Raw genomic sequence first — 24,662 nt, forward strand, 5'->3', positions numbered from 1 at the left:
CGCAGGGTGAATACTACGAAGTAGCTTATAGTTCAAAAGTGATTTATGTTTTCTTTCTCTTTGGAGTATTTAATCTAATACAGATTCTTGAGTGATGGTTACCGGTATTATAATGCCTTATCTCACCTGTGCTTTCTATGCTACATATATATCCCGTAACGCAGCGGCTCTCACGACCACCAGCTGCTTTGTAACCTATAGTATACCACACACTTCGAACTCAGTTCAGTGACAACTTACTCAACTCTAACTTCACCCGGCGTATCCCCCTGCCTCCTCCAATCGCCCCTGCGAAACGCCTCCAAAGCCTTCAACCTCTCCACGACGGCCCGGACCCTGACCAAGGCAGTCAAATCCGTGCGATACGCCACCGCCATCTCCACCGCCGGCACCAAACAGACATCCGCGAGGGTCACCGCGTCGCCGACGGAGTACGTGCTGTCCGCGCCGTACCGCTCCAACAACCGCTCGTACGCCGTCAACCCGGCGAGGTTCACCTCCTGCACAAAGCTCAGCTGATCCTGCACCTCGTCGCGGATCTGCCGCACGCGGCGCGCGATCCGCCCGTTCGAGAGCGGCTGGATGTCGTTGGTGATGAGGTTGACGAGCTCGCGGACGCGGGCGCGGTGGAGCGGCGCTGCGTCGAGCGGTGGCAGGAGCGCGGGTCGGTCCGGGTGCGCTTCTTCGAGGTATTCGAGGATGGCCACGGATTGCGTGAGGATCGTCTCGGTGCCTGTTGTCGCGTCGGTGATGACTAGTACGGGCAGGCTGCGGCTGGGGTTGAGGGCGGCGAAGGCGGCGGTCTCGTGCTCGGCCGCGCGCAGGTCGATGTAGTGGTGCGTGAAGGGGAGGGATTTGTGGTGGAGTGCGATTACGACGCGGTTGGCGCAGGTGGATTGGTAGTAGGTGTAGAGGGTGTAGGTTTTTGAGGTGGGGGGTGGGGGAGTCATTGTAGAGGGTAGGTGGTGGGGTGGACTTTTGGTACGTAAGAGGCGAGTAGTTTTAGTTGGGTTGTGGATGAGGTCGATGAGGAAGGTGGTTGGAATCTTAGTGGGAGGTCGACTCTCATTTGTAGTATCTGGGAGCTCAGGGGCCTCGTCATCGTTGATGAGCTTGTCCCAGTCGAGATAGCCCTGATAAGCACTAGGCTTTGATCCTGGTGCTTGCTAATCTCAAGCACTTTAGCGTCAAGTGAGAATGCTAGTCATTTGAGATGGGTGTAATCTCCGAAGAGCGACTAAGTGGATGGTGAAACATGTTCTTGATGACTATCATATATCTAAGAATAGTACATGTGCAGTAAGTGACTATGAGCAGACTGGGTTGGCTACGATTGGTCCTGCGGATAATTGTATGAATGCCTGCATTCAGTGTTAATTCTTGCAACCGAGACGAGGTTATAGCATGGCTTTTGGGAACTTCTTCATCGCTTGGCGTACACCAAGATCCGCCAAAATCTCCTCCGTGCCACCCAAAATAGCATCGAACTTGTACGTCCGATGAAACATCTCAATCACCCTGCCCATTCCGGTCTGCGTTAGACCCCGGCCTCCGAAGATGTTGGTAGCTTGTTCGGCGATCTCCTGAGCTGAGCGTGTGGCGTGGGATTTGAGCAGGCCGATGGGACCGCCTAGGTGAGCCGATTGCTCTGCATAGCTCATGTTGCACATTTGGTACGCGATGGACTCGAGCCAAGCTTGGTTGGATTCGCAGAGGGAGATCATCCGAGCGAGCCTGTAGTCCCAGACATTAGCGACAATCAACGGGGGAGGATCTCTAAGTGGTGGATTTACTTTTGCCGCATAACTGGCTGCTCGATCAGCTTCTTCCCAAAGACGATGCGCTGGTTGCACCATTTCAGACACTCCTCGACAATGGTGGCACACATGCGAATGACGCTGCTGGCCATCATGAAGCGCTCGTGATTGAAGTTGCTCATGATGACAATGAAACCCTTATGCTCTTCACCCAGGAGATTGTCGACCGGCACCTTGACATTCTCGAATTGCACAAACGCCGTTGCGGCAGCGGTGGAGTAGGAGGTCTTGATCTGCTTCGTCTCGACACCTTCCCCGCGAGGGATCAGGAGCACCGAGAAGCCTTTCTCTGTCCGGCAGCCGGTAACGAAGTAGTCAGAGAACATGCCGTTCGTGATCCATTTCCTGCAGGAGTCAGCACGTGGGGTCCAGTGCATAATTGATGGCCATACTTGGTTCCATTCACAATGTAGAACTTCCCATCCGGGGTCTTCTGAGCCGTGGTGCGTAGACCAGCCACATCGCTGCCCGCAAAGGCTTCCGTGATGGCAAGACACATCTTCTTCTTACCAGATAAGACCTCATCTGTTATCTGCTGGCGAAGAGGTTCATTGCGCAACCATTGCTGAACGGCGGTCAGACTGATGGCCATGCCCGCCATATTTCCGTCCTGGAAGCCTGCTCATAGTTAGAAATGTCGATTCTGGAATAGCAACAGTCGAAACCAAGAAACTCACCCCGAGCATTGGCCCTCACCAGCTCCTGCGAAACGACCAAGTCGTGCAGATAGTCGAATTCCTTCCCATCAACGACACCCCCCAGCAACTTCCGTCCATGTAAATGCTTACCCGGCCCCAGCCGCATCGCCAGAATATTGGTCTCCGCCATGCGATCGATCAGCTCCTGACTGATATAGGTGCCGTCCCTCTCCTTCTCCTGCGCTTCCGGCGTGACGTATCGGTCCGTGAACTCGCGCAGCGCCTTCTGTAGTCGCCGGTGGCTGTCGTTGTAGTAGGGGCTCTTGAACGCGGGCCGCAGCCACAGCGGCTCGGCGTAGGGAACCTGGCTGAGACTGCCCGGCTCGGGGGTCACGACTTCGGGGCTCTCTCCGGCTACCGTGCCGATGCACAGACGGCTGTACCGGTCCAACACCTCTTGGCGATGGAGGTTATAGAAGTCCGTGGTGGCATCTTGGCCGGCGATCTGGTTGAGGACCACGCTGCCACCGGGGTGAGCATCGAGAAAGTCGGTGAGGTCGTAGACGCGGTGATCGATGATGCACCAGACCGAGTCTTCGGTGTTGTGCTGTGCAACCTCGGCACGGGTAAAGGTCTGGGACATGGCTGGAGGAATTCGGCAGGTAATCGACTGCGCAGACAGCACTCACTAGGGGCGCAGTCTAGTTGAATGAGTCCTGGTTGTCGAAATGGTCTCAGAAATGTCAGTACTCAATTTGCGGGGAAGACATACAGCAGTTTATATGCCAATCAAGGGGCGAAGATTACTACTGATGGCTATTTGGAGGGTTTCCCCGGGTTTGGACATGAACCGAGGCTATTGCCGCATTGGGAAGGGATGGAGGGGCGATCACTCATCAACTTAATTAAATGATCAGCCCATACCGTCTAAGCTCAGTCTGTTTTGCTCCAGGCTACTGTGCACTGAGCATTGCAGTTCGTCATTGACGTACCTGAGAGTTTGTTCATGGTGTTGCTCGTCTTACCCGAGCATGTCGTCCTCAATTTATGGCTTGTGCAACGGGATATGGAACCTTATCGAGGCAAAAGATACTAATGCCTCAGGCTGCAACAAAAGTCCAAAATTGAGCAAATTCTTGATTTCTGGTTCCTAATGTGGGGCAAGAACAAGTACATCCCATTAATTCTGCGTGCTACCGATCATGCCTTCATTCTTATGACACCTCCAATCTCAAGGCATCATACTGCACATAGACCGTCCCAGGCAAAATCGCCGTCTCCGTGTCCGTGGCATTGTACGGCAAATGCAACGTCAAGACATTATTTCCGACCACCAGCCAGTCAGCTGGGAACTCCATCCGTGAGCGAACCTGGTAGCAACTGACGGCAGACCGGACAATGCAGCTACTGGACTGATTGAACCCGATCACCATGCTCAAGGGCTCCTCCTGGCCGTTGATATAACTCTCCAGCGAGAGATTGTTGTATTCCTCGGCTGGGTTCCACACATCAGTGTTACCGGACGCAGTCTTCGCGCCCGCAAGCTGGATGGTCAACATCGCCTTCTTGCGCTTCTGCAGCTGCTTCTTATTCAAATTGAAGTTGATGGTCCAATCGTGAGTGGTGTCGTACTCGACATCGGGATTGTTCGGGGTCGGACCAAACACGGACCACTGCACTGTGTTGAAATCTGTGGCAGGATCGCTGCTTCCAATCGTGTAATTGACTCCGTTGGGGAAGTCTTCCTGCCAGTCATAGGCGGCCCAATAGATCAGATACTGCGGAGGATGCAGTGGATGGGTTTCGTCTCGAGCAACGCCGCGGCGGAATTCTCCCGATGACTTGTCGGGAGTGCCTAACCGCCAGACCTCGGTGCCTGCGGATTCCTCAACCCATGTCTCCTGAATTTTCGTAGTCTTGCCAGCCTGTACTCGCACGCCATCGCGTTCGTAATCACCGAAGACACCGTCCGCGTACACAGTGAGCCGGTACTTGCCCTCTTTGACGTGGTCAATGTTGAATTTCCCGTTCTTGTCAATCTCGGCCCAGTATTGGTAAGATGACGGGTCAACTGAGTTGTCCTGGAAGTATTGCCCATCTACCGTGAGTACAGCGATCGGCCGGGTTGCTACTTTGGGAAGCTTGATGTGTCCCTGCACTGTACCTCTAACACTTGAAGGTGCATACCCTACCACGTGTTTGGCGATAGAATCATAGAACTTCACGTTCCAGCTAGGGTTCGCATATGTTTCAGCATCAGACCTCAGCTCTTCCAAGGTCGATCTGGATCCCTTTCCGCCATTGAAGTGGTAGTACTGAGGACCGAAAGTGCGGTCAAAACCGTAGGTGATGTTGGGGGTTCCTTCTCCGTGGTGATTCGACACCAGGTAGTTGTAAACGATACCATCAACGGTGAGGTCGGAATGCAAGGGTCCCTAGTATGGTCAGCCTAGTCGAGGGGGCTTGTATATGACACTAACGTACACCGTAGTATGTATCCTAGCAAGTATTACAGTTAGTTCCCTGTGTACTGCTCGTTGTAAATGAACCTCACCTTTGTGTTCATCACCAGCCACGCTCCGTACGTCGTGCCATCAGACGTGGTTCCATCCGCATACATACCGTGGACCGAGTTATCGCGCCAATCTTCGGAGTTATCAGCCATGTGCGACATGGAAGATGAAGGAATAACAGCACTGACCATTTGAGAAAGTATACTTGGTGAAGTATTCCGAGAATTGAGTATGATACGCATCGTCGGGGGTGTTGTTGAATGTCCAAGTTGCATCTTGAACGACGATTTCTTCGCTGATGGCTTTTTTACTGGGGAGGGGAGCAGTCTGAACCTCGCTCGACGTCAGGTGCGTCCACAAATCCGTGTTAGGCCGGAAAAGAGTCCGGAACTCTTGCAAGTTGCGCAAGAACGGCGTAGTCCCGTTGTAGTAGGCGAGCCGACTGAAAGTGTGCAGACCCGTCTCACCATCGCGTAGAAACCAGTATTGCTGGAATTGCTGACCTGTCGGAGGGTATGTCTCGTTCATGACCACACCGGCATATTTGGTTCCGGTAGCATCTGTCCCCTCCACGACCTCCATGCTGGGGCTTGTGGATCCAGGTGTGTAGAAGCCCGAAGGGATGCAATAGCAATCCAGGTAGGGACCGGTCCCTGTATCCCCTGATTGAGGACCGAGCAGGTCCTGGTTATCGAGGGAGAGGTCGACAATTCTGCCTTTGTTGGTTGCAAAGACCGCGGTCAGGCGGTCATTTGCCACAGTGATCGTGCTTTCATTCTGGCTGGTTCGCAGTGTTGCAGAGGCTAAGGTGAGGCATGTCGCCAACACGCCAATGGCAATGTTTTGGCGCATCGTGACTGAATCTGTAGGCGGATCTCGACTGCAAAGTTCCTGCCCATCGTGACATGACGCACTGTCTATCGTCTTGCTTTTATAGTCGGTGGCATGATGGAGGCCATCGGGCACAGATCAACCCGGATGAACGGTTGTCCTGACTCATGACAAACAATTGCAGCGCAAGTCCACCTGCTAAGTGGGATTCGAAGCGATGGTTGTTGGATTGCAGGAAATGCCAAGGGACGATCGAAGCGGAAGGTCCCCCGCCTTCGCCTATGATCTGGGGAGAAACTGGTCCAAAATGCGGGGGAAGCCGCAGGCCAAGCAGAATGCAATCTCTCACGGAAAATTTCTTCGGCCTTCATTCACCCGACATTATGCCTCGCAATGCATGCAATGCTGTGCGGACGAGGTGCGGGGAATCCAACGTTACAGCAGTACCTTCAACTCTTCTGCAATCCTCACTTTCCCCCTCGAGCCTCTACATCCTGACTCTAATCTTGTTTAACGGATCACAAGCAAGACTTGAAACGTGACCTTGAGCTGTGATACAGTACACTCTCCTGACCGTATCGAGCCACTATGCGAGAAAGAGTACAGAGAGAGGGGGCAAGCACAAGGAAGAATTGGCAGGATATTAGAGGGAGTGTTGACATCAATGGAGTGGCAATATCCACAGGTATCAAACAAGATTCCAAGTCCATCTTCCAGGAATCGCATCTGAGATTGACACTTTTCTTCCAGTTCGCAGGAAGTCAAATCGCCAGTACCGGCGCGGTTCTCCAAATCCAGAGCGGTTGGACCACAGTGCCCCTGTGTATCCCTTGAGAGCGAACGACGTCTACCAAATAGTCGCTGAGAGCTTGAATGGATAAGGTTGTTTAGTGGATTGTGTCCGACGGATGGCAAGGATGGTATCGGATGCGGACCCGATACTTCTACAGTTGTATCGAGTATACCCTCGGGTAAGCGACGTTCTGGCCGCGATTTGAGCCTCGTCGGAAACAATTCCTCTCATTTCCAGTGCCAAGAATGTATATCATTGAGCTGTTCCAATGAGACCCTGACCTGACGGCCGTGCGCTATCAAAGTGCGGATCCAGGCCCGCTCCAGCTGGGAATCTACACCCTATCCTTCCCCATGGGGTAGATGGGGTATCAGAGAAGAGCGGACGGAACATGGTATAAAGGGTCCAGCACAACGCGATGAGAAGAGACGTGGAACTACCAATCCGCGCGCCATAATCTCTTGTACGGTGCTGGTGCTATTAGTGCTTTTCATTTGAGCGGTGGCAATACTTTGCCTCCTTACTTGGTGTGGCGCTATACCGCACGATTCCTTGTTACCCATTCTCAAAAACGATAAAAGCAAGATGTCAGCTCCAGACACGTCTGATTCAGATGTCAAAGGAAGCGAGTACAATACCGCAACTCATTTCGAAGATGTATCCTCTAGAGTGCCAGACCAAGTCTGCGACCCTTGGTCAGGTGTTTCCGCAAGCAACCCCCAGGAATGGCCACAGTGGAAGAAAAATGCCCAGATTCTGATGGTTGCTTTTCATTCAATGGTCGCAACTTTCATGGCCGCAGGCATTATCCCGGCATACGACACCATGGCCGAGGTGTACGGCGTCACGGTGCCGCAAGCAAGCTATCTGACTTCGGTGCAGGTTAGTCGGCCTCGTTTGAGTCTGCGTGATGAAAAGTGCATGGAAGCCCTAGCTCACATACATTTCTCCTAGATCTTGCTTCTAGGGATCTGCCCCCTATTCTGGAAGCCTCTTACCTCGATCTACGGCCGCTATCATATGTTCATACTATCGGTGCTCGGGAGCATGGTATGCAACATCGGTGGAGCTCGCTGCACAACCTATGGAACTCAAATGGCCACGCGCGTCCTAACAGCGATCTTTATCTCGCCACCTATGGGTATAGGCAGCGGTATCATTACGGAGCTTTGTGAACCTGAAAAGCGAGCCCAGAAGCTGGGGTGGTGGACGCTGATGCTCACCCTCGGGACGCCAGGAGGACCCTTCATCATGGGCTTCGTGACGAAACACATTGGTTACCAATGGATGTACTGGATCTTTGCCATCATGAACTTCTGCCAGCTCGTCGCCTATCTATCCCTGGGCGAAGAAACTCTATACATCCCGGAGAGCAGCCACAACTCCGCAGCAGGCCCCTATAGATCCCACTTCTACCAGAAATTCATCCCACGACGGATTAATGCCCGGCCCCTCAAGGCCCGCGAATTCGTCGAGCCGCTCTTCTACGTGCGGCTTCCGCGTGTCCTCATTCCCGCCTGCGCTCATGCCATAGTCTTCTGCTACGGCAACATCGCCCTCATTGTCGAGATGCCCATTGCCTTTGGGGAGAAATTCGGCTTTGACTCGCAGCAAATCGGCTTGCAGTTCATTGCTATCATCATCGGCTGCCTGCTTGGCGAGCAGCTGAGCGGTCCCATTTCCGACCGTTTCTTGCAAGCTCTCCAGAAACGTACAGGTCGTCACCGCCCAGCGGACCGTCTTTGGCTGTCCTATGTTGGCTTCGGCACCGTCATCGCCGGTCTTTTAGTCTGGGGGTTCCAGCTCAGCAAGGCCACGTCCTGGAACGTGACTCCATGCGTGGGTGCGGCAATCGCCAGTTTCGGTAACCAGGTGATCACCACTATCCTGATCTCCTTTGCTATTGATAGCCATCGCGAGGTGGCTACAGATATCGGGGTTTGCATCAATGTGTTTCGCCATCTTTATGGATTTGTGAGTTCGCAGACATGGTCGAATTTGAGGTTCGTGCTAACTTTGAGTGCTCTGCGGCTAGATTGGGCCATTCTATTTCCCCGACATGTTCGAGACATTGGGTTTGGCTGGTGCGGCTGGGGTCATGTGTGCAATTGTTGGAGCATGCGCTATGCTGCCGATTGTTGCTGTGCACGTTGTTGCTACACGGTCAGACCAGTAACAGCTGATGGAGTGGTACGTCGAATCAAACCACAGGAGGTTAATAGACCACAAGGCACGCACAGCTTGCGAAAGATCGACGGTCTTGTAAGAAGTCCCGTGCAATCAGAACTATGACCCTTGCATAACAGTGTGCCTATCATTCTTACAAAATCCTATGAAATAGCATCCGAGCTAACGCCCTCGGGGACATGATGCCAGTAGTATGACAGAACTCGCTGTCGAGTGAAGTTGTCAGGCTCCTGAGGTAGTCTATCAAGAGGGTTTTTGAATTGGTTGATAGCTATGCGATCATGTCTATGCTCGGCTTTTTCAATAAAGTACAGCATGAGAAGCTCATCTCTGACTCTGCTGTCCAGGCAATCTGGTTACGGAAAGTAATTGTTGTCATCTACTATAAGTAAGTGACCGAAGGGTCGAGTAGAAGATAGAAGCAGAGTGAAACTGAGTGGGTAGCAAGAGGAATATTTGAATATAACCACCTACCTACTATTTACATTCGTCCACGTAGAATCGCCGTTCCAACGCAAGTGAGCGATCGAGGCGAGAGCCACGGAATCGGATCCGAAGGTCCCGCACCGCACTTTCCCGTGGCCTCTTTCCCCGGAATCCCTTCCGTCTCCCATCAACTTTCCCCACGCCAGACCCAGACAAAGCACGCGAATGTGCTAACACCTTCCTACTAATCTATCTATGACTAGTCTATCATCTCCGAAGCGCTGGTCTTCAGCAGATCTCTCTGCTACTCCACACAAACGTCACAAGATCACGGTCGCGTGCGATGAATGCCGCGTCCGGAAGGTCCGGTGTGACGGCATCCATCCCGGTATGTTCGCTCCGAAGCTGCACTCCTACCAATCGTTGAGCTGACGCGTGTTGTGCAGTATGTGGACCATGTGTAAGGAAAGGAGATCGAGAGAAGTGCATTTACACTGGAGACAAGAAGCGAGCTATGCAAAGGTCAGTCCTGCCTTGTATCCTGCCTTGTAGCTCAGGCATAAATTGAATCATCATCTGCTGACATTGAGCTGGAAAGCTATGTCAAAGGCCTTGAGAATCGGTTAAAGCTTCTCGAAAACCCCGGGAGGGCACAGGTGGGTAGTACTCAATCATTGGGCGCAGGATCTCCGCAGGTAAGCCGTGTTGGCATGAATGATCTCGTCTCCGAGTCTGGGGTCCTAAGACATTATCATAAAAGGGCTCACAGAGTAACTCTTCTGAATCTTAGACTCGATTACCAAGTCCGCTTCAAACGCCAACGTCGAGTGCAGTCGCTCCACCTTCCACGAGTCATCGACAGCATCTCCCAACCACATCAGTCGTCGCTGATAGCGCGGGTAGATCTCTTTCGCCATGTCTTCAATGCGAACAAACCCCGGACGCTGCATCGATCTGTATGCACAAGGATAGAGTGTGCCAGGATACGACTCCTGACAACCGGCAAACCCCAAGACAGCATACGGATGGCGTGAACGCAATGATGGGCGAGGTGGAAGAAGAGCGGCTAGCCCAAGGCTTCTTTGGAAGCTCCAGTGCTGCCAGCTTCATCCGACAAATCAGAACCGCCATTGACCAAAGGGTCCCGTCACCATATTGTGGAACATCCGACTCGATCCTCGGAGCGGCATCCTCGTCCGGGCTGAAGTCGCGCATACAGCGTCCGTCTACAATTCCTAACTACGTCCTTCCGCCTCGGAAAACGGCAGACAGCCTGATGGAGGTGTACTGGACCTTTGTCTTTCCTCTCTATCCCCTCATCGATAGTCTGAATCTACGAGCTGAATACTCAAGGCTCTGGACTGGAGAGCCTTCTCACTCGGACGAGAATATGCTGATGTGCACTTTCAATGTGATCTTTGCATTGGCCTGCCAGCTAGCTGACTTCATTCCACCCGAAGAGCGGGAGGCGTCGGCAGATGCATTTTTCTCTCGCGCCAAAGATCTTCTTCAATTCAATTTGTGGAATACAGGCTCCGCAGAGCTCATTCAGTGCTTGCTGCTCATGGCCCAGTATCTCCAAAGCACGGACTCCGCTCATCAGTGCTGGATCGTCACTGGGTTGGCCATTCGAAATGCACAGAGTCTGGGACTACATCTTCCGCAGACTAGTGCTCGTCTACGTAATCCTCAGGAGAAGCAGCTGGCCCGGAAGATCTGGCACGGATGCGTGTTGATGGATAGGTAAGAACAGCCCCGCCTCTTTTCCCGTTCACAGAAGCTAGACGAGTTCTAGGGTAATTTCCATGACTTTCGGTCGCCCCTCCATGATAGCTAAAGCGTCCGGTGGCTCCGTACCGCTACCAGCGACTGTTGACGAAGAGTATATACCCTCTGCAGGCACCGACATAATCCAACCGGCTGGTCGACCTTCCGTGATGGCATTTTATGCCAAGTCTTTGGAGCTCTACGAAATTCTGAATGATATTCTTCTCAGCCTATACAATCCTAATCCGGATGAAAGCCCGGAAGATGTTTACGATTTTTATTTCAACAAACAGACCACGGAGGGTGGTCATACGATGTTCGAATTGGACCGAGCGCTCACCAAATGGTCACGAACCTTACCAGAGCACTTGCGAGGTGACGCTTCTCTCGCCTACGGCGACAAAATGTTCTACCATCAGAGCGTTGTACTACGAGCACGGTAAGGTTTCTCGATTTCGATCGCGAAAGACATCTGTTGAACTCGAGTCGCTAGGTTCCTCCATGTGCGCATGCTTCTCTTCCGACCCATTCTGTCCAAATACTGTACCTCCCGCGACATCGGAGTCGCCGACCCCCTCATTTGTCTTCAAGATTCATTCCCTCAGCGTATAGCACTCCAGTGCTCTATTATCTGCGTCAAAGTTGCACAGGAGGTCATTGGCCTGATCCACGGTCACATTCCCGCCGACGGATCGGCCGGTCCACTTCCTGCGTGGTGGTATAACATTCTCTGTGAGCATCCGAACCCTTACCAATTTTCCTTCTTGTTTTGCAGATACTTTGGAGAGAGTTCTCAAGTTCTCTACTCTGACTGGAAAAGACGTTTACACAGCTGCCACCGTTCTAATTGCCGGCCGCCTCTGCCCAGCCATCCTGGAAGAAGTCACTGAGCCCGCCATAACCGAAAGCTGGGACCATGCCCTCGAGATCCTTCGCAGATACCACAGCTACAGCACTTCCGCGCGTCGATGTGTTGCTGCGCTAGAGATACTGTATGAGCGCGTTGTGTCGGAGGGCCGTTCAACGGATCAGGAGCTGCCCGCCCAAGCCGTCCAAACGGGATCTTCCATGTCGAATGGTTTCGGAGATGTGTCGCTTGGGGAGGGATTTAATAGTGGCTTGTTTGATGGCATTGATCTGTTGGACTTTCAGGATATGTCGTGGTTGAACAGTGTCCCGAGTAATCTATTCTGAGCGGGCTCTGGCGACGGAGAGTGTCGGCTTGGATGCTACTTTTGGACCTTGCAGAGGTTTGCTAGGATTACTACTTTGCGGTGTTTCAACTCCTGCTATTATAGAGCAGCGACATACCCCGCATGATGCGTTTTCCTCACCGACCTCACTCTAGCCGCCTTGGCAATGAGAAGCACACGGCCCAATACAACCAGTTAGGCTCGAGTTTCCTGGACACGACATCTTCCCCAGTCACAAATGGGCACCCCCTCTTCTACTTGCCGACTTCTCTGGCCGAAGACTGAGCTAGGGAAGGATTACTTTCGGTGGACCATGCCCCGAACCCCAAGTCTACCCAAGTTGCCAACAAGCTTCAGCCAGCCAAGTCCGTGCGGATGGCATGATGCTTCATTCATTTGACCAAGAGAACAGCCAAGGTCTGTCACTTGTTGCTTGTCAGCACTTTGTTCCTGGAGTGCTCAACCAGTCTACAAAGGTTAGGATACAACAATCGGGGAACACAAATGCCGGCTATCCTTGTGTTTTGTTGTGCACATACTGCCACAAACCCCGACCAGCAGGGGTCAATGCCCTGCATTAATCACGTCCAGAGTTCTGGGGAATAAATGCGGGGTTGCATCACGTCACGCATGGTTCTCTCGCTGTTCCTATTGCGCGGACTTCCTCCGGACTGGTTGTCTAGCCTGCTATCCCGGTCATTGTGGGGCTAGTGGGACAACCCCGGATTGCTGAGGAACGGCATGTGGGGGTCAATATCCGGTGACTGACTCGTGAGCCGGCACTCACCCCATAGCCATCTACCTAAGTATCTACTCCTCACTCACCCACAGTATTGACCTCTGCTAGAGCCTGCGCATGACCGTCATGATCATGTAGAGTTCAGGTTTATTCGCCGATATTTACCCGCAAGTCAGGGAATGGGTGCGGGACATCCGGAGTTGCTTGGGTCCTGAAAAATGCTTTTCCATCTGTTCACCTTGCGGGGGAAGTCCGGCTTGGAGATAAATACCACCATGAAGTCGCTGGGAGATAGAGTGTAGAGACAGGCAGCGCAGGCAACACAGAGGCAGCAGAATGCACAGCTTAGGATCCTTGATCGCCCTCTTGGGCGGTCTTTCTCTTTGCTCCGCCGCACCAACTGAGCAGAATATCACCAGCGATACCTACTTCTACGGCGATTCTCCCCCATTCTACCCCTCCCGTATGTTTTCTCATGATCTTCTCATTTGTCATTCACTGCTTACGTAGACCATTCAGCCGAGGGTACCGGTACCGGTGCATGGGCTGCAGCCTACGAGAAAGCAAAGAGTTTTGTCGCCCAGCTCACAGACGAGGAGAAGGTCAACTTCACGGCAGGCTACAGTGCCAGCAATGGGTGCTCAGGCAATATTCCAGCAGTCTCCCGCCTAGGCTTTCCTGGCTATTGTGTGTCGGATGCGGGGAATGGGCTGGTATGTGGACCCATATAAGATTGGAGTTGTCGTTTCTAAAAGCCATATACAGCGCGGAACGGACTTCGTGAATGGCTGGGCCAGTGGCATTCATGTTGGAGCAAGGTACGCATGCTACAGCAGTCTTCGAATTTGTTGAATTCCTTGCCAATTCCTCGCTTCTAGCTGGAACAAAACTCTTGCTCATCAACGGGCTCTGTACATGGGACAAGAGTTTCATCGAAAGGGTGTTAACCTTCTGCTGGGCCCTGTGGTGGGCCCCATCGGTCGTGTCGCGGAAGGCGGACGGAACTGGGAAGGCTTCTCCACTGATCCCTATCTCAGCGGGGCGCTGGTGTATGAGACAGTCCAAGGTGTGCAGGAGGCCGGTGTTGGTGTCTCTGTGAAGGTGTGTATACTCTCCTTACTGCTTTATCTCACCGCGAGTGATACTGATTGACACACTCAAAGCACTACATCGGAAACGAGCAAGAGACCAACAGAAATCCCGAGACAGAGAATGGAGTCACTGTTGCCTCGGTTTCCTCGAATATCGATGATAAGACCATCCATGAACTCTACCTCTGGCCCTTCCAAGATGCCGTGCTGGCGGGCAGTGTCTCAGTCATGTGCTCGTATAACCGGGTTAACAACTCCTATGCCTGTCAGAACAGCAAGACGCTCAACGGGCTATTGAAGACCGAACTAGGTTTCCAAGGTAAGAAACTTAGATTACCACTACTGGACACCGATACTAATACGCAGAAGGCTACGTTGTCACTGACTGGGGTGCCCAACACGCCGGGATTGCTGGTGCGAATGCCGGGCTGGACATGGTCATGCCAAGTACCACCACGTGGGGCTCTAATCTCACCACCGCCATTGCCAATGGTAGTATGGAAGCATCAAGGCTCGACGACATGGTTACCAGGTAAGTCAGGCCACCTTTACTAATTGCTTTCTCACTAACCCAGTCAGAATCATTGCCTCCTGGTATCAAATGAACCAAGACACCAACTTCCCCTCTCCTGGCATCGGCATGCCCGAAGACGTCTACTCCGAGCACGAAGTTGTCATCGGAACATCTGCCGACGAGAAAGACGCTCTACTCCAGAGCGCAATCGAGGGCCATGTTCTTGTCAAGAACGAGAACTCTGCGCTACCCCTCCAATCACCCCGCCTAGTCTCCGTGTTTGGATACGATGCCAAAGCCCCCGAGTCCGCTAGCTTAACCCTTTCATTCGACAGTGTCATGCCGGCCATCCAGAACTACACCCTGTGGGTTGGAGGCGGCTCCGGCTCCAACAGCCCAGCCTATATCATCGCGCCTCTTGACGCTATTCAACAACAAGCCTATGAAGACAACACCGCTGTCCTGTGGGACGTGAGCTCCAATGACCCGGACGTCGATCCCGCCTCCTCCGCCTGCCTGGTCTTCATCAACAGCTACGCGTCCGAAGGCGGCGACCGACCCGGTCTCGTTGACGCGGACAGCGACACGCTCGTGACCAATGTCGCCAACAAATGCAACAACACGATTGTTGTGATCCACAACGCGGGTATACGCCTCGTTTACGATTGGATCGACCACGCCAACGTCACCGCCGTGATTCTTGCCCACCTTCCTGGTCAAGACACGGGCACGGCTGTCGTCGACTTGCTGTACGGCCGTGCTAACCCCTCCGGCCGACTGCCCTACACGGTGGCCAAACAGGCATCCGACTACGGGGCGATCTTGCACCCGGCTCAGCCTGTGGCGCCGTACGGCCTCTTCCCACAGGACGACTTCACCGAAGGCGTCTACATCGACTACCGCGCCTTCGACAAGGAGAACATCACCCCGCAGTTCGAGTTCGGTTTCGGCCTCTCGTATACCACCTTCAATTATTCCGGGCTGGACATCCAGAGGACATCTGTCGCGGCGACACAGTACCCACCATCAGCCGGAATTCAGGAAGGAGGCAACCCGCGTCTGTGGGATGTGCTCGCCAACGTCACGGCGCAGGTGCAGAACTCCGGGAATGTGGACGGGGCGGAGGTCGCGCAGCTGTACGTGGGGATCCCCAATGGGCCGGTTCGGCAGCTGCGTGGGTTTGACAAGGTCAATGTCCCTGTGGGCGAGACGGTTGCTGTCTCGTTCTCTCTGACGCGGCGCGACCTGAGTACGTGGAATGTCGAGGCGCAGGCGTGGGAGCTGCAGACGGGCGAGTACCAGGTGTATGTGGGGAGGTCGAGTCGGGATCTGCCGCTTACGGGGGCGTTGACGTTGAGCGTGTAGTGGTGCTACGTTGGATGTGGTTCTAGGAGAAGTTCTGAAAGATATAACCCCGAATGAATTGTTTCTATCTAATGCGTGTCTACAATGACGTAGTGAAAACCGACATCAAATCCACCCTTATCACCAACAGCACTCACACCAGACACATTCCCTAACTCTCAGCTCCAGTGATAACCCTCCTCAACTCCCTCGCATCAACATCCCCCTCCACCAACCCGCGAAACACACCCCCCTCCCTCGCCAACAACTCCCTCGGCGTGCCAAACTCCACCACCCGCCCCGCATCCATAACAACCACCCTATCAAAGTCGGCGATCGTGCGTAGCCGATGCGCAATCACCAGCAACGTTGTCCGGCTGCCACTGCTCCCACTGCCTGTCCTCCCGCCACTGCTACTACTGATCTGCCGACTACCCAGAACCCCCTCCCGAATCCCCCGCTGAATCATCTCATCCGTCCCCCGATCCACAGCCGAAGTAGCCTCGTCCATAACCACCACCGCCGGACAAGCCAGCATCGCACGCGCCAGACACAGGAGCTGCCGCTGGCCGTGCGAGAAGTTCGTTCCCCCGGGCGATACCCTCTCCCCCAGTACATTGCTCCTGTCTCGCGGACAGCCCTGCGGATTGCCCTGCGGATGCAAACAGGTCGACGATGAGGAGGAAGACCAACGGACGTGCTGCAACGCGCGCAGCACGGCGTCGTCGGTGTGCTCGTCGAACGGATCGAGGTTCGAGCGGATCGTGCCGGTGAAAAGCACGGGGTTCTGCGGGATCATGGCCATGCGGGAGCGGAGGGTGGCTAGTGGGATGGTGGCGATGTCGACGTTGGAGATGGTGATGCGGCCGTTGCTTGCGTTGCTCGCGCTGCTGGTGCTGGCGAGGGATGGGGAGGGGGAGGGGTACAGGAAGCGGAAGAGGGCCAGCGCGAGGCTGGATTTGCCGGCGCCGGTGCGGCCGACGATCCCGATTCGTTGGCCGGAGGGGATGTGCAGGTTTATGTTGTGGAGGACGGGTGGGGTGGTTGGGGTGTAGGAGGCTGTTAGGTTCGTTATGGTTATGGTTCCGGTTTGGGGCCATTCGGGGGGAGGGATGTTTCTCGGGCTGGGGGAGGGTGGCTCCTCGGTGGGAAGGTCGGAGTACTCGAGGATGCGCTCGACGGCGTTGAGGTCCATTTCTAGGGTCGAGTAGGCACGGCTGAGCGAGACCAGGGCGAAGGAGAGGTGGTTGGTGAAGACGAGCGCGAAGCCGGCCATCGCGCCGGTGATGTCCGCGCGGTTGACGACGGCCAGGGCGGTCATGATCGAAAACACCGCGCCCAGTAGGTTGATCCGGAAGGTGAACCAGCGGTTGAAGAGGTAGAGGTGCCACGAGGCTTGGGCTTGGCGGTCCAGTTTGTTGTGCAGCGCTGCGATGTACCGCTTTCGCTGGTTGAAGGCCCGGATGGTGGTGATTCCTTGCAGGCAGGTGGCGATCTGCTCGTAGACCGGGCTGCGTGAGATGCTCTCCAGGCGTTTGATCTCCCGCGCGGCCGAGAGGTACCGCTTCGTGTACCACGTTGCTGCGGCGGCGAGGAGCACGGCGAAGATGAGGAGGATCGGCCGCACGAGCACTCCGCCGGTGATCACGCCGATGCAGTCCATGCCTGCGTTTAGGACGGCGGTCAGGTCGAAGCCCAGGCGTGAGTCTACGAGGTAGAAGTCGGCGGTGAAGCGGTTGAGGAGTCTTCCTGAGGGGACCTTGTCGAGCCAGAGCAAGGGGGCGCGCAGGACCACGGAGAGTAGTTGGCGGAAGAGGCGAGATGCCGCGTTCAGCGAGGTTCGGAGAGCAATGTAGGCGCGCAGTGAGCCGGCGAGACATGACAGGATGGCGATCGCGGTGTAGATGCCCAGGTAGTATGCCGTATCGTTGCCACCTGAGCCGGTGTCTTTGGTGATGCCATCCCTGCTCCAGATCTGAATCCACCAGTACTGATGACGAGGTTAATTTAGTGGGTGGCATGAGAACCCGACACATACCTGAGACAGCTGTAACATGTTGTACATCACGTAAAACGCGACGAGAACAGCCCACGATGCCCATCCTCCGCTCGTCTGGATGTACCTCCGAAACAGCCACCACTGGAGAGCACCTTCGGCTCGACACTCCTCATCGACAAATCTTGTCGGTACGGTAGCACTGCCAATGCCATCGACCCCACCATCTTGGCTATCAGTCTTGTCATCGAACTTTTCGTATTGTTCCTCGGTTATGGGCACAGCTCCCTGTGGCGAGAAACTGTTGTCTCTTTCAGAGTGTGATCGAACCACCGAGTGTGCATATTTGACGGTCCCATTCTCAAGTTCGACCAGATAGTCAGCCTTGGGAGAGCAAAGGTCCACATTGTGTGTGACCAAGATTCTTGTTCGTCCCTCGCCAAACTCCCCGGTGATGGCATGCTTGAAGAGATGACTTGCGGTGTGCACATCCACGGCACTGAAGATGTCATCTAGCAGCAGAATGCCGGCCCGCGAATACAGAGCGCGCGCTAGACCAATGCGCACCTTTTGCCCGCCGCTTAGATTAACTCCACTGGGCCCGATTTCAGTAAGATCCCGATCGTCCAACAGGTCCAGATCCTGCATGAGAGCGCATGCAAACAGCACACGTTGATACCTCGCCTGCTGATAGGGTAGGCCGAAGAGGATGTTATCCCGAATGGTGCCAGCTTCTATCCATGGGGTTTGAGCTACGTAGCCCACTGCTGAGCTGAGACACCAGTCCTTCGGATTAGGTTCTGAGTGGTATATTGCCTCATAGGTCGGGGGAACAGGACGTCGTATGGAGCCAGACAAGACCTCGCACTCGCCTAGAATGGCGCTAAGTAGCAAGGTTTTGCCGGATCCAGTGCGGCCGAACACCACGCTCAAGCCCTTCAGAGGAAAGCTGAGGGTCACGCTTTGAAGGGTGCCGGATTCCGTTGTAGCTGATTTACTGTAAGATAGAGTGGCATTCTCCAATTGTATCGAGCGGAAAGGCGTGGTGTCCCCCGCCGCTTGCGCCGAGTTGAAGAATCTCGCCATACGCCCAATGCTCACCTTCGCGCCCACGAGACCGGAAAGTAATTCAGGAACGAGGCCCAGAATGAATTGAATGTACCCGAGTGTGGACAAAGCTGGGAAAGCGACGGATGGCGTGAGTGGGCCTTGCTTCCAGCTATAGACGCTCAAGGAGACGGCGGACACCATGACTGGCCCGAGCAGGTGGATCGAGAGGTTAATTACATGCCAGAAGAATGCTCTCTTCTGAGCTTCTACTTCACGGTCGCGAAGAAAGTTCATCCTGCGTTCCCATTTGACCTCGAGCCCTGCGAACTTCACTTGGCGAATACCCTGCAAGACCTCGGTCAGAGTCGACACCTTGTTGTCGCGACTACGCATGAGGTCTTTCTCGACAGCCGAGTATTTCGACAAGCAGAGAGAATGAAGTGGATAGAAGAGGGCAAGGCAGGTCAGTCCCGCCAGCAAGCTTCGCCAACCCAGAAGGTGAGCCAGGAACGTACACGCCACGGCGAGCTTTAGTGCCTGGAGAAGGTTCGAATAGAGAAAGCCCGCGACAAGAGCAATGCGTGACGCATCGATGGCTACCAGGTTGATCACATTCTGGGTACTATCCGGTGAAGTCTTATCATCGCCCTCATCAGCGGAAGTCTGCAAACTCAAGCGCATGGACTTGCTGAAAGCCGCTGTAGATAGCTGCGTCGTCAATGGCACTGATATCCAATTCATGGCGGTCCATAGGAGCCAGTTCTCGAGCCACGAGGATACCCCAATGCTGAGGCCAAGTAGCAGGGCCCAGATATTGAGACCATCGTGTCCCGCTGCGTCTGCATCCAGGACTCGTAACATTTCACGTAGTGCTAGCTGTGGAGCAAAGGCTAGAACTGCCAGTGGCACGGATAGCAGGAGTTGATGGACCAACTCCCTCCAATACAGTGATAGCAGCCCCTTCACTAGCTTGGATGGGGTCGTTCCAGAAGCGTCAAGTCTAGCCTGCATTTCCATGAAGTCAGTCTGCAAGTGATTTGCTCGCATTCTATCGCTCAATTCGGGAAGCTCATCCAGGCTGATTGATGTATGCGACGCACAGAGTGACACTAGCGATGTCGCCCACTGAAATGAGAATCGCCCAAGCACAGAGGAGATTTCCTCCTCGTCAATTGGTCTTCCATTGCGGAACGCTCGAGCATTGCGCGGATAAGACAAGGATGTGAGAACTACAATAGTCCCCAATATGTAGACCAGCCACGCGAGAGGCGATGCAGCAGGTGTTTGATCTACCATGTCTCTCCGAAGTGTGTTCTCTAGAATCATATGCCCAATTAACAAGCAAGCAGCCAGTCCTCCCTTCCAAGCCGCAGAGTACCGGATTTGGAGAGAGGCTTCGCTTCGGAGATAATTCCATTGTATGGAGAGCAAGAGCTAGGATACACTAACTTAGCATGGAACAACACGAAGGGTAGTTGTAATTCTTACCCATGAGACGAGTTGTACCGAAGACGTCACTTTATCAAAGGCATTGGCGGCGGATATGGCTCGCACGAGCGAAGCAGCGCAGACGCATGCATTTGCGGTGAGCAATAGATACGGTCGAGGGTCATCGCGAAAGACCCCTAAAAGACCTATCGAAGCATTGTGAGAGGCTCCTACTCTCTGGTATCCGTCGAGCAGCGCGTTTGGCGAACATCCTTTAGAAGCATAGTGAAGAGTATCCCTCAGAGCGGGGAAGCATACGATGGCGACCAAGGCTGCAATAAGTAGATTGAATACCAAGCTGAGGGTGTCGGAAAGAGACATGATGTAGTCCTGGCCATCGTCTGTCCTCGATCATGCACTTATCCCCGTGTTTTCATTCCAGACGCGACCCCGAGCAAGGGGGATCAACGAGGAGGAGTCGAGCACTTGGCACAGATTCATTATGAGGGAAGGGAGGCATCGTTGTTGATGGACTTCCCCGCAGTGAAGGATTCATAGAAAATTACCACTTCGTGAAGTAGAGAGTAATCATTGGTGCCGATCAATGTATTCCATGTAATACGAGGAAATTGATTGTATTGCGAGCAGTGCGGAGTAGAAGGAATCCCTCTTCGGGGAAAGTCGGAGGAGCGCCGTCATGAAGTATTCACCGCCCGGCAGATTGTGAGGTGTAGCCTGAGGCACTAAGGCTGACAGTGCGGACGGAAGCTCGCAGCGCCGAGGGGCTCGTGCCCAATCAAAAACTGGCAGGCTATCAGATGGTCCGATGGCCCGATCAGATTAGATAAATCCGAAGTCGGTCCCCATCGCCCATTCCACTCACTCACTCACACAAATACCGCCTACTCCTAGTCTTCCAGCCTGAATCCACTTGGGTACTGGCATTTCGCTTCAGCATGATCTCTGGTCTATGAGAATTCGCGCAGGCTGGCATCGCTCCCTCAATCAACTTCCAAGAACTCACCGCATTTTCCCTGCCACTTTCTAGCGAGCCGGTTTTCACTCACAGCGGGTCTCGGAAGGTCGAATGGCCGGGCGCAGAGAGGATCTCGTGCGAAAGTCACCTCACCTGGCATGACCCACAACCACCCTTAAGACCCCTCTCTCTCTCGTTCTTCCTCATTACCCCTCCTTCCAGTCATGTTAGCACTCAGTGGGCTGATCCTCTTCATTGTCTATAATACCTCGCTCGTCGCCTCCAGCTCCCTCCCCAAAAACGAACGCTGCGTAACTGCGATATACACCGCCTATGGATACATTACCTTCGCCGCGCAACCCGACGTGGGTTTTTGGGAGACCCGGTGTCACAACCCGCTAGAGGTCACCTCCATCTACGCCTCTTCGGACATATATTGCCGCCCAGCGGAGAGAGAAGCAGGAATTGCACAACTGGAGAGGTCATGCCGAGAGTACGGGGATGTGGACCTGACACCGCGAGAGCAGCTGGCCGAGAACCTCACCCGAGATGCTCTTCGTCGCATGCCAGTTGTCAAATATCTGGAGATACCGAGAAAGCACCCTGTCAACACGCCGGTTTTGCTCGCACCCAGTCATTATGACATTGTCTTTAACACTATTGTGCGTTGTCTCCTGATTGTGTCAAATGCATTCTGACCAACGTTCTGACAGGATACTTGGGAGTTTGAAGTATGGACTCATTACGCTTATGGGTACGATTGGACTTTCCCTTCAACTGAGCTTCTCCTAACATCAGCAGATTGGCTGGGTACGGATTCTGGTTATGCATACTCAGCTTGGGCATGCTTCAGCGGCTCGTACATCACATTATTCAATCTCAGGTGGTGCAAACCAGCTATAGGTCTAGCTCAGGACTACGCCGACTATGCTTGCCCATACAGAACCTCCGCCACTGGATACAGGTGTATCTGGTGGTTCCTCATCCTCTACAACCCCAGAGCCGCAAATTGCTCTGGTGGACCTTTCCCACACGCCTAGACGCTATAGTTGTGCTTATCTTCTGGGCCCTGAGCATCGCTGTGTGTACCGTGAGCTATCGGCTCATCCCGGATAATATCTAGTAAGTCTTTCGACAGAGACAGCGGAGCTTTAGCTAACCGCTCATCTCAGCTGGCCCGATAAACAATCGCAGCTCCTCCGATACGCAGCGGACAGAACTGGGATTGTATCCTTTGCCAACATTCCATTACTCTGGCTCTTTGCGGGCCGCAACAACATCTTCATCTGGGCAACAGGATGGAGCTTTGCCACTTTCAATCTGTTCCACCGCCACGTGGCCTGGATAGCAACCATTCAGGCTGTTGCTCATACTTTTCTTTACCTCTTCATTATGTACGAGAGTAAGTTGTTTCCCTCGTGATACTGCTGGGAGATAGCTGACGATACTTACAGAGGGCAGACTGCTTAAAAAGCTGACGAAACCATATCTGTTATGGGGAACAGGGGTGAGTCTTGACACTTTATAGGGATATCCACACCCACTGATCTTCACACAGGCAACAATCCTTATGGTTCTGCTCCTACCATTAGCCATCCAGTGGTTTCGGCACCGATCCTATGAACTATTCCTCATTATACATATTATATTCTCCATTGGGCTTCTAGTTGGATGTTTCTAGTGCGTACCCTACCATCAATTTGTATTCTCTCTACTAACCGCGTTCTCGTATCAGTCACACCATAATCTTCTCCGACCACGAATACTGGACCTACCTGTGGTCGGCGGTGGCTATTTGGGGCGTGGACCGGGCACTCCGTCTGATCCGCCTCCTCTACTGCAACATCCACGTGCGAGTCAATGCCGGAAACAGTATACAGTACAGTAAGAGCTTTGCCAGCTATGATGCGTCGGCAGACGTGATCCGGCTCGAGGTTACCCCCGGCTCGAAGCTTCTCTGCCCTACGCCAGGACAGTATTATTATCTCTACCAACCGTTCCGACTGACAGGATGGGAAAGCCACCCCTTCACCCTGGGTCACTGGTACTACGAAGCCGACTACAAAGATGCATCCCCCACCCCACCACTAACCAAGGGCGACCATACGATCGACGTGACCCAGGTTCCCCTCCTCTCCGATTCCTCCTCCGAGTTCACATCGGCAGAGGCAATCCAACTCAAACGTGACGCCCCTAGCGGCTTGAGACTTGTCTTCTGGATCCGACCCTACGACGGATGGACCCGCAAACTCCGCGACCAATGCATCCGATGCCCGACCCAAACCATAGACAGCACCATCTTTCTGGAAGGCCCCTACGGCGACCGATTCCCGCTCTGGAACTATGAATCCGTGCTCCTAATAGCCGGCGGAACAGGCATCGCCGCGATAATCCCCTACATCCATGGGCACCTCTTACGTACATCAGAAGACCCCGACCAAGCATCTACCCAGATTCGAGACATACAGCTCGTCTGGGTCGCGCGACAGGCCGCGCTTATCCGAAAGCTTGCCGCCCGCGAGTTAGCACCGGCCTTGACGCGCGATGACTTCCGAGCATCGTTCTATGCCACTGCCAAGCAAGCTCCACACGACCCGGATCGGTTGGAATCCATGGATGAGCTAGAGGTGGCACAGGGACGACCGAACGTGGAAAGCCTTGTCTTAGCGCATGCGCATGCAGCGCAACTTAGCGAGTCGTCTGTGGCGGTGTTGGTGTGCGGTCCGACAGCCTTGGCAGATCAGACTCGGGCTGCGGTGTGCTTGGCTTTACAGCGGGGGTATCGGGGGATCCGCTATGTTGAGGAGTCGTTCAGTTGGTAATGTGTGACGATTTATGACTGATTTCGATGTGTCCTTTGCACTTGTACAGAAAGACTGCTTAGATATTGAATTCTTGATTGTTAGATTTTGGTGTTGGCATATATAGAGATGAACGATTTTGCAGATATTGAGGTAAGCACAGAATGTATGATGCCACTATAGCCCTATGAGTGTTTATATATAGCTAGACGGTTGCTATGAGAAGAGGAGTGACAGAGTTGTCTATTCTGTACTGTCTTAAGTGAAGTATGCATACGGTATATCATTGAAGATGATCTAGCATAGCTATATAGTACTTCAATGGTATGACCCCAACCCAGTCTCTATTACATGGCCACAAACAAGTGACTCGCGACAGGGCGAACACTCGGATTCTAGTGAATATCTTAAGGCCAGGAAGAAATGTGAATTCCCATCTCAGTAACTGGTGCCAAAAGGCTACTTGAATCATGCCGGCAGTATATGATTCACTATACAATTTGTCTTCACCTTTCCCCACATCTCCTTCTTTATAACCATCCTACACTCTTCCGTTCC

General features: G+C 53.6%; 8 protein-coding genes across 8 annotated transcripts; 4 read left to right on the forward strand and 4 right to left on the reverse strand.

Moving 5' to 3' along the window:
• Positions 1–32: 32 nt before the first annotated feature.
• On the reverse strand, positions 33–1,194 carry BO72DRAFT_122237 (maleylacetoacetate isomerase). The gene has a single exon (XM_040939025.1). It carries the CDS (start codon positions 948–950, stop codon positions 237–239), a length of 714 nt encoding a protein of 237 aa, XP_040800865.1. The 5' UTR covers positions 951–1,194; the 3' UTR covers positions 33–236.
• A 101-nt stretch (positions 1,195–1,295) lies between these two features.
• On the reverse strand, positions 1,296–3,215 carry BO72DRAFT_448548 (acyl-CoA dehydrogenase family protein). The gene is made up of 4 exons (XM_040944816.1): positions 2,495–3,215; positions 2,210–2,435; positions 1,794–2,162; positions 1,296–1,734 (listed from the first exon to the last, which is right to left on the reverse strand). The coding sequence occupies exons 1-4, from the start codon at positions 3,096–3,098 to the stop codon at positions 1,398–1,400; spliced, it is 1,536 nt and encodes a 511-aa protein (XP_040800866.1). The 5' UTR covers positions 3,099–3,215; the 3' UTR covers positions 1,296–1,397.
• A 390-nt stretch (positions 3,216–3,605) lies between these two features.
• rglB (polysaccharide lyase family 4 protein) lies at positions 3,606–5,820 on the reverse strand (the record flags this gene model as incomplete). Its single annotated transcript, XM_040943095.1, has 4 exons — positions 3,606–4,890; positions 4,940–4,954; positions 5,010–5,101; positions 5,157–5,820. The coding sequence occupies 4 exons, from the start codon at positions 5,818–5,820 to the stop codon at positions 3,670–3,672; spliced, it is 1,992 nt and encodes a 663-aa protein (XP_040800867.1). The 3' UTR covers positions 3,606–3,669.
• Positions 5,821–7,205: 1,385 nt separating this feature from the next.
• Positions 7,206–8,776, forward strand: BO72DRAFT_510466 (MFS general substrate transporter; the record flags this gene model as incomplete). The annotated part of the gene is made up of 4 exons (XM_040949361.1): positions 7,206–7,221; positions 7,275–7,474; positions 7,547–8,566; positions 8,628–8,776. 4 exons carry the CDS (start codon positions 7,206–7,208, stop codon positions 8,766–8,768), a joined length of 1,377 nt encoding a protein of 458 aa, XP_040800868.1. The 3' UTR covers positions 8,769–8,776.
• A 640-nt stretch (positions 8,777–9,416) lies between these two features.
• Positions 9,417–12,356, forward strand: BO72DRAFT_122258 (transcription factor domain-containing protein). Its single transcript, XM_040939026.1, has 7 exons — positions 9,417–9,593; positions 9,652–9,727; positions 9,804–9,900; positions 9,996–10,948; positions 11,001–11,411; positions 11,466–11,704; positions 11,793–12,356. The coding sequence occupies exons 1-7, from the start codon at positions 9,461–9,463 to the stop codon at positions 12,164–12,166; spliced, it is 2,283 nt and encodes a 760-aa protein (XP_040800869.1). The 5' UTR covers positions 9,417–9,460; the 3' UTR covers positions 12,167–12,356.
• An 884-nt stretch (positions 12,357–13,240) lies between these two features.
• Positions 13,241–15,874, forward strand: BO72DRAFT_459267 (beta-glucosidase; the record flags this gene model as incomplete). The annotated part of the gene is made up of 7 exons (XM_040946417.1): positions 13,241–13,367; positions 13,424–13,617; positions 13,670–13,722; positions 13,783–14,005; positions 14,068–14,314; positions 14,362–14,527; positions 14,575–15,874. 7 exons carry the CDS (start codon positions 13,241–13,243, stop codon positions 15,872–15,874), a joined length of 2,310 nt encoding a protein of 769 aa, XP_040800870.1.
• A 151-nt stretch (positions 15,875–16,025) lies between these two features.
• Positions 16,026–20,959, reverse strand: BO72DRAFT_430094 (ABC bile acid transporter; the record flags this gene model as incomplete). Its single annotated transcript, XM_040943096.1, has 4 exons — positions 20,388–20,959; positions 17,892–20,333; positions 16,780–17,843; positions 16,026–16,734 (listed from the first exon to the last, which is right to left on the reverse strand). The coding sequence occupies exons 1-4, from the start codon at positions 20,706–20,708 to the stop codon at positions 16,026–16,028; spliced, it is 4,536 nt and encodes a 1,511-aa protein (XP_040800871.1). The 5' UTR covers positions 20,709–20,959.
• Positions 20,960–21,225: 266 nt separating this feature from the next.
• On the forward strand, positions 21,226–24,330 carry BO72DRAFT_405184 (ferric reductase family protein). The gene is made up of 7 exons (XM_040942278.1): positions 21,226–21,965; positions 22,017–22,057; positions 22,105–22,425; positions 22,476–22,705; positions 22,758–22,810; positions 22,862–22,983; positions 23,039–24,330. Exons 1-7 carry the CDS (start codon positions 21,528–21,530, stop codon positions 24,123–24,125), a joined length of 2,292 nt encoding a protein of 763 aa, XP_040800872.1. The 5' UTR covers positions 21,226–21,527; the 3' UTR covers positions 24,126–24,330.
• The last annotated feature ends 332 nt before the right edge of the window (positions 24,331–24,662 follow it).

The sequence above is a fragment of the Aspergillus fijiensis genome, assembly GCF_003184825.1.
Source record: "Aspergillus fijiensis CBS 313.89 unplaced genomic scaffold BO72scaffold_26, whole genome shotgun sequence".
NCBI classification, from domain to species: Eukaryota; Fungi; Ascomycota; class Eurotiomycetes; order Eurotiales; family Aspergillaceae; genus Aspergillus; species Aspergillus fijiensis.

What these genes read in the sequence shown, in the direction of transcription:
- BO72DRAFT_122237 (XM_040939025.1), bottom strand. Translation starts at nt 950, where the DNA reads ATGACTCCCCCACCCCCCACCTCAAAAACCTACACCCTCTACACCTAC.
- BO72DRAFT_448548 (XM_040944816.1), bottom strand. Translation starts at nt 3,098, where the DNA reads ATGTCCCAGACCTTTACCCGTGCCGAGGTTGCACAGCACAACACCGAA. An exon ending in TACATTGTGAATGGAACCAA is followed by an intron (nt 2,163 to 2,209) that starts GTATGGCCATCA and finishes TGACTCCTGCAG; the next exon opens with GAAATGGATCACGAACGGCA. An exon ending in CAGCCAGTTATGCGGCAAAA is followed by an intron (nt 1,735 to 1,793) that starts GTAAATCCACCA and finishes CTGGGACTACAG; the next exon opens with GCTCGCTCGGATGATCTCCC.
- BO72DRAFT_122258 (XM_040939026.1), top strand. Translation starts at nt 9,461, where the DNA reads ATGACTAGTCTATCATCTCCGAAGCGCTGGTCTTCAGCAGATCTCTCT. An exon ending in AAGAAGCGAGCTATGCAAAG is followed by an intron (nt 9,728 to 9,803) that starts GTCAGTCCTGCC and finishes TGAGCTGGAAAG; the next exon opens with CTATGTCAAAGGCCTTGAGA. An exon ending in GTGGTGGTATAACATTCTCT is followed by an intron (nt 11,705 to 11,792) that starts GTGAGCATCCGA and finishes TGACTGGAAAAG; the next exon opens with ACGTTTACACAGCTGCCACC.
- BO72DRAFT_405184 (XM_040942278.1), top strand. Translation starts at nt 21,528, where the DNA reads ATGTTAGCACTCAGTGGGCTGATCCTCTTCATTGTCTATAATACCTCG. An exon ending in CTCATCCCGGATAATATCTA is followed by an intron (nt 22,426 to 22,475) that starts GTAAGTCTTTCG and finishes CGCTCATCTCAG; the next exon opens with CTGGCCCGATAAACAATCGC. An exon ending in CTTCTAGTTGGATGTTTCTA is followed by an intron (nt 22,984 to 23,038) that starts GTGCGTACCCTA and finishes TTCTCGTATCAG; the next exon opens with TCACACCATAATCTTCTCCG.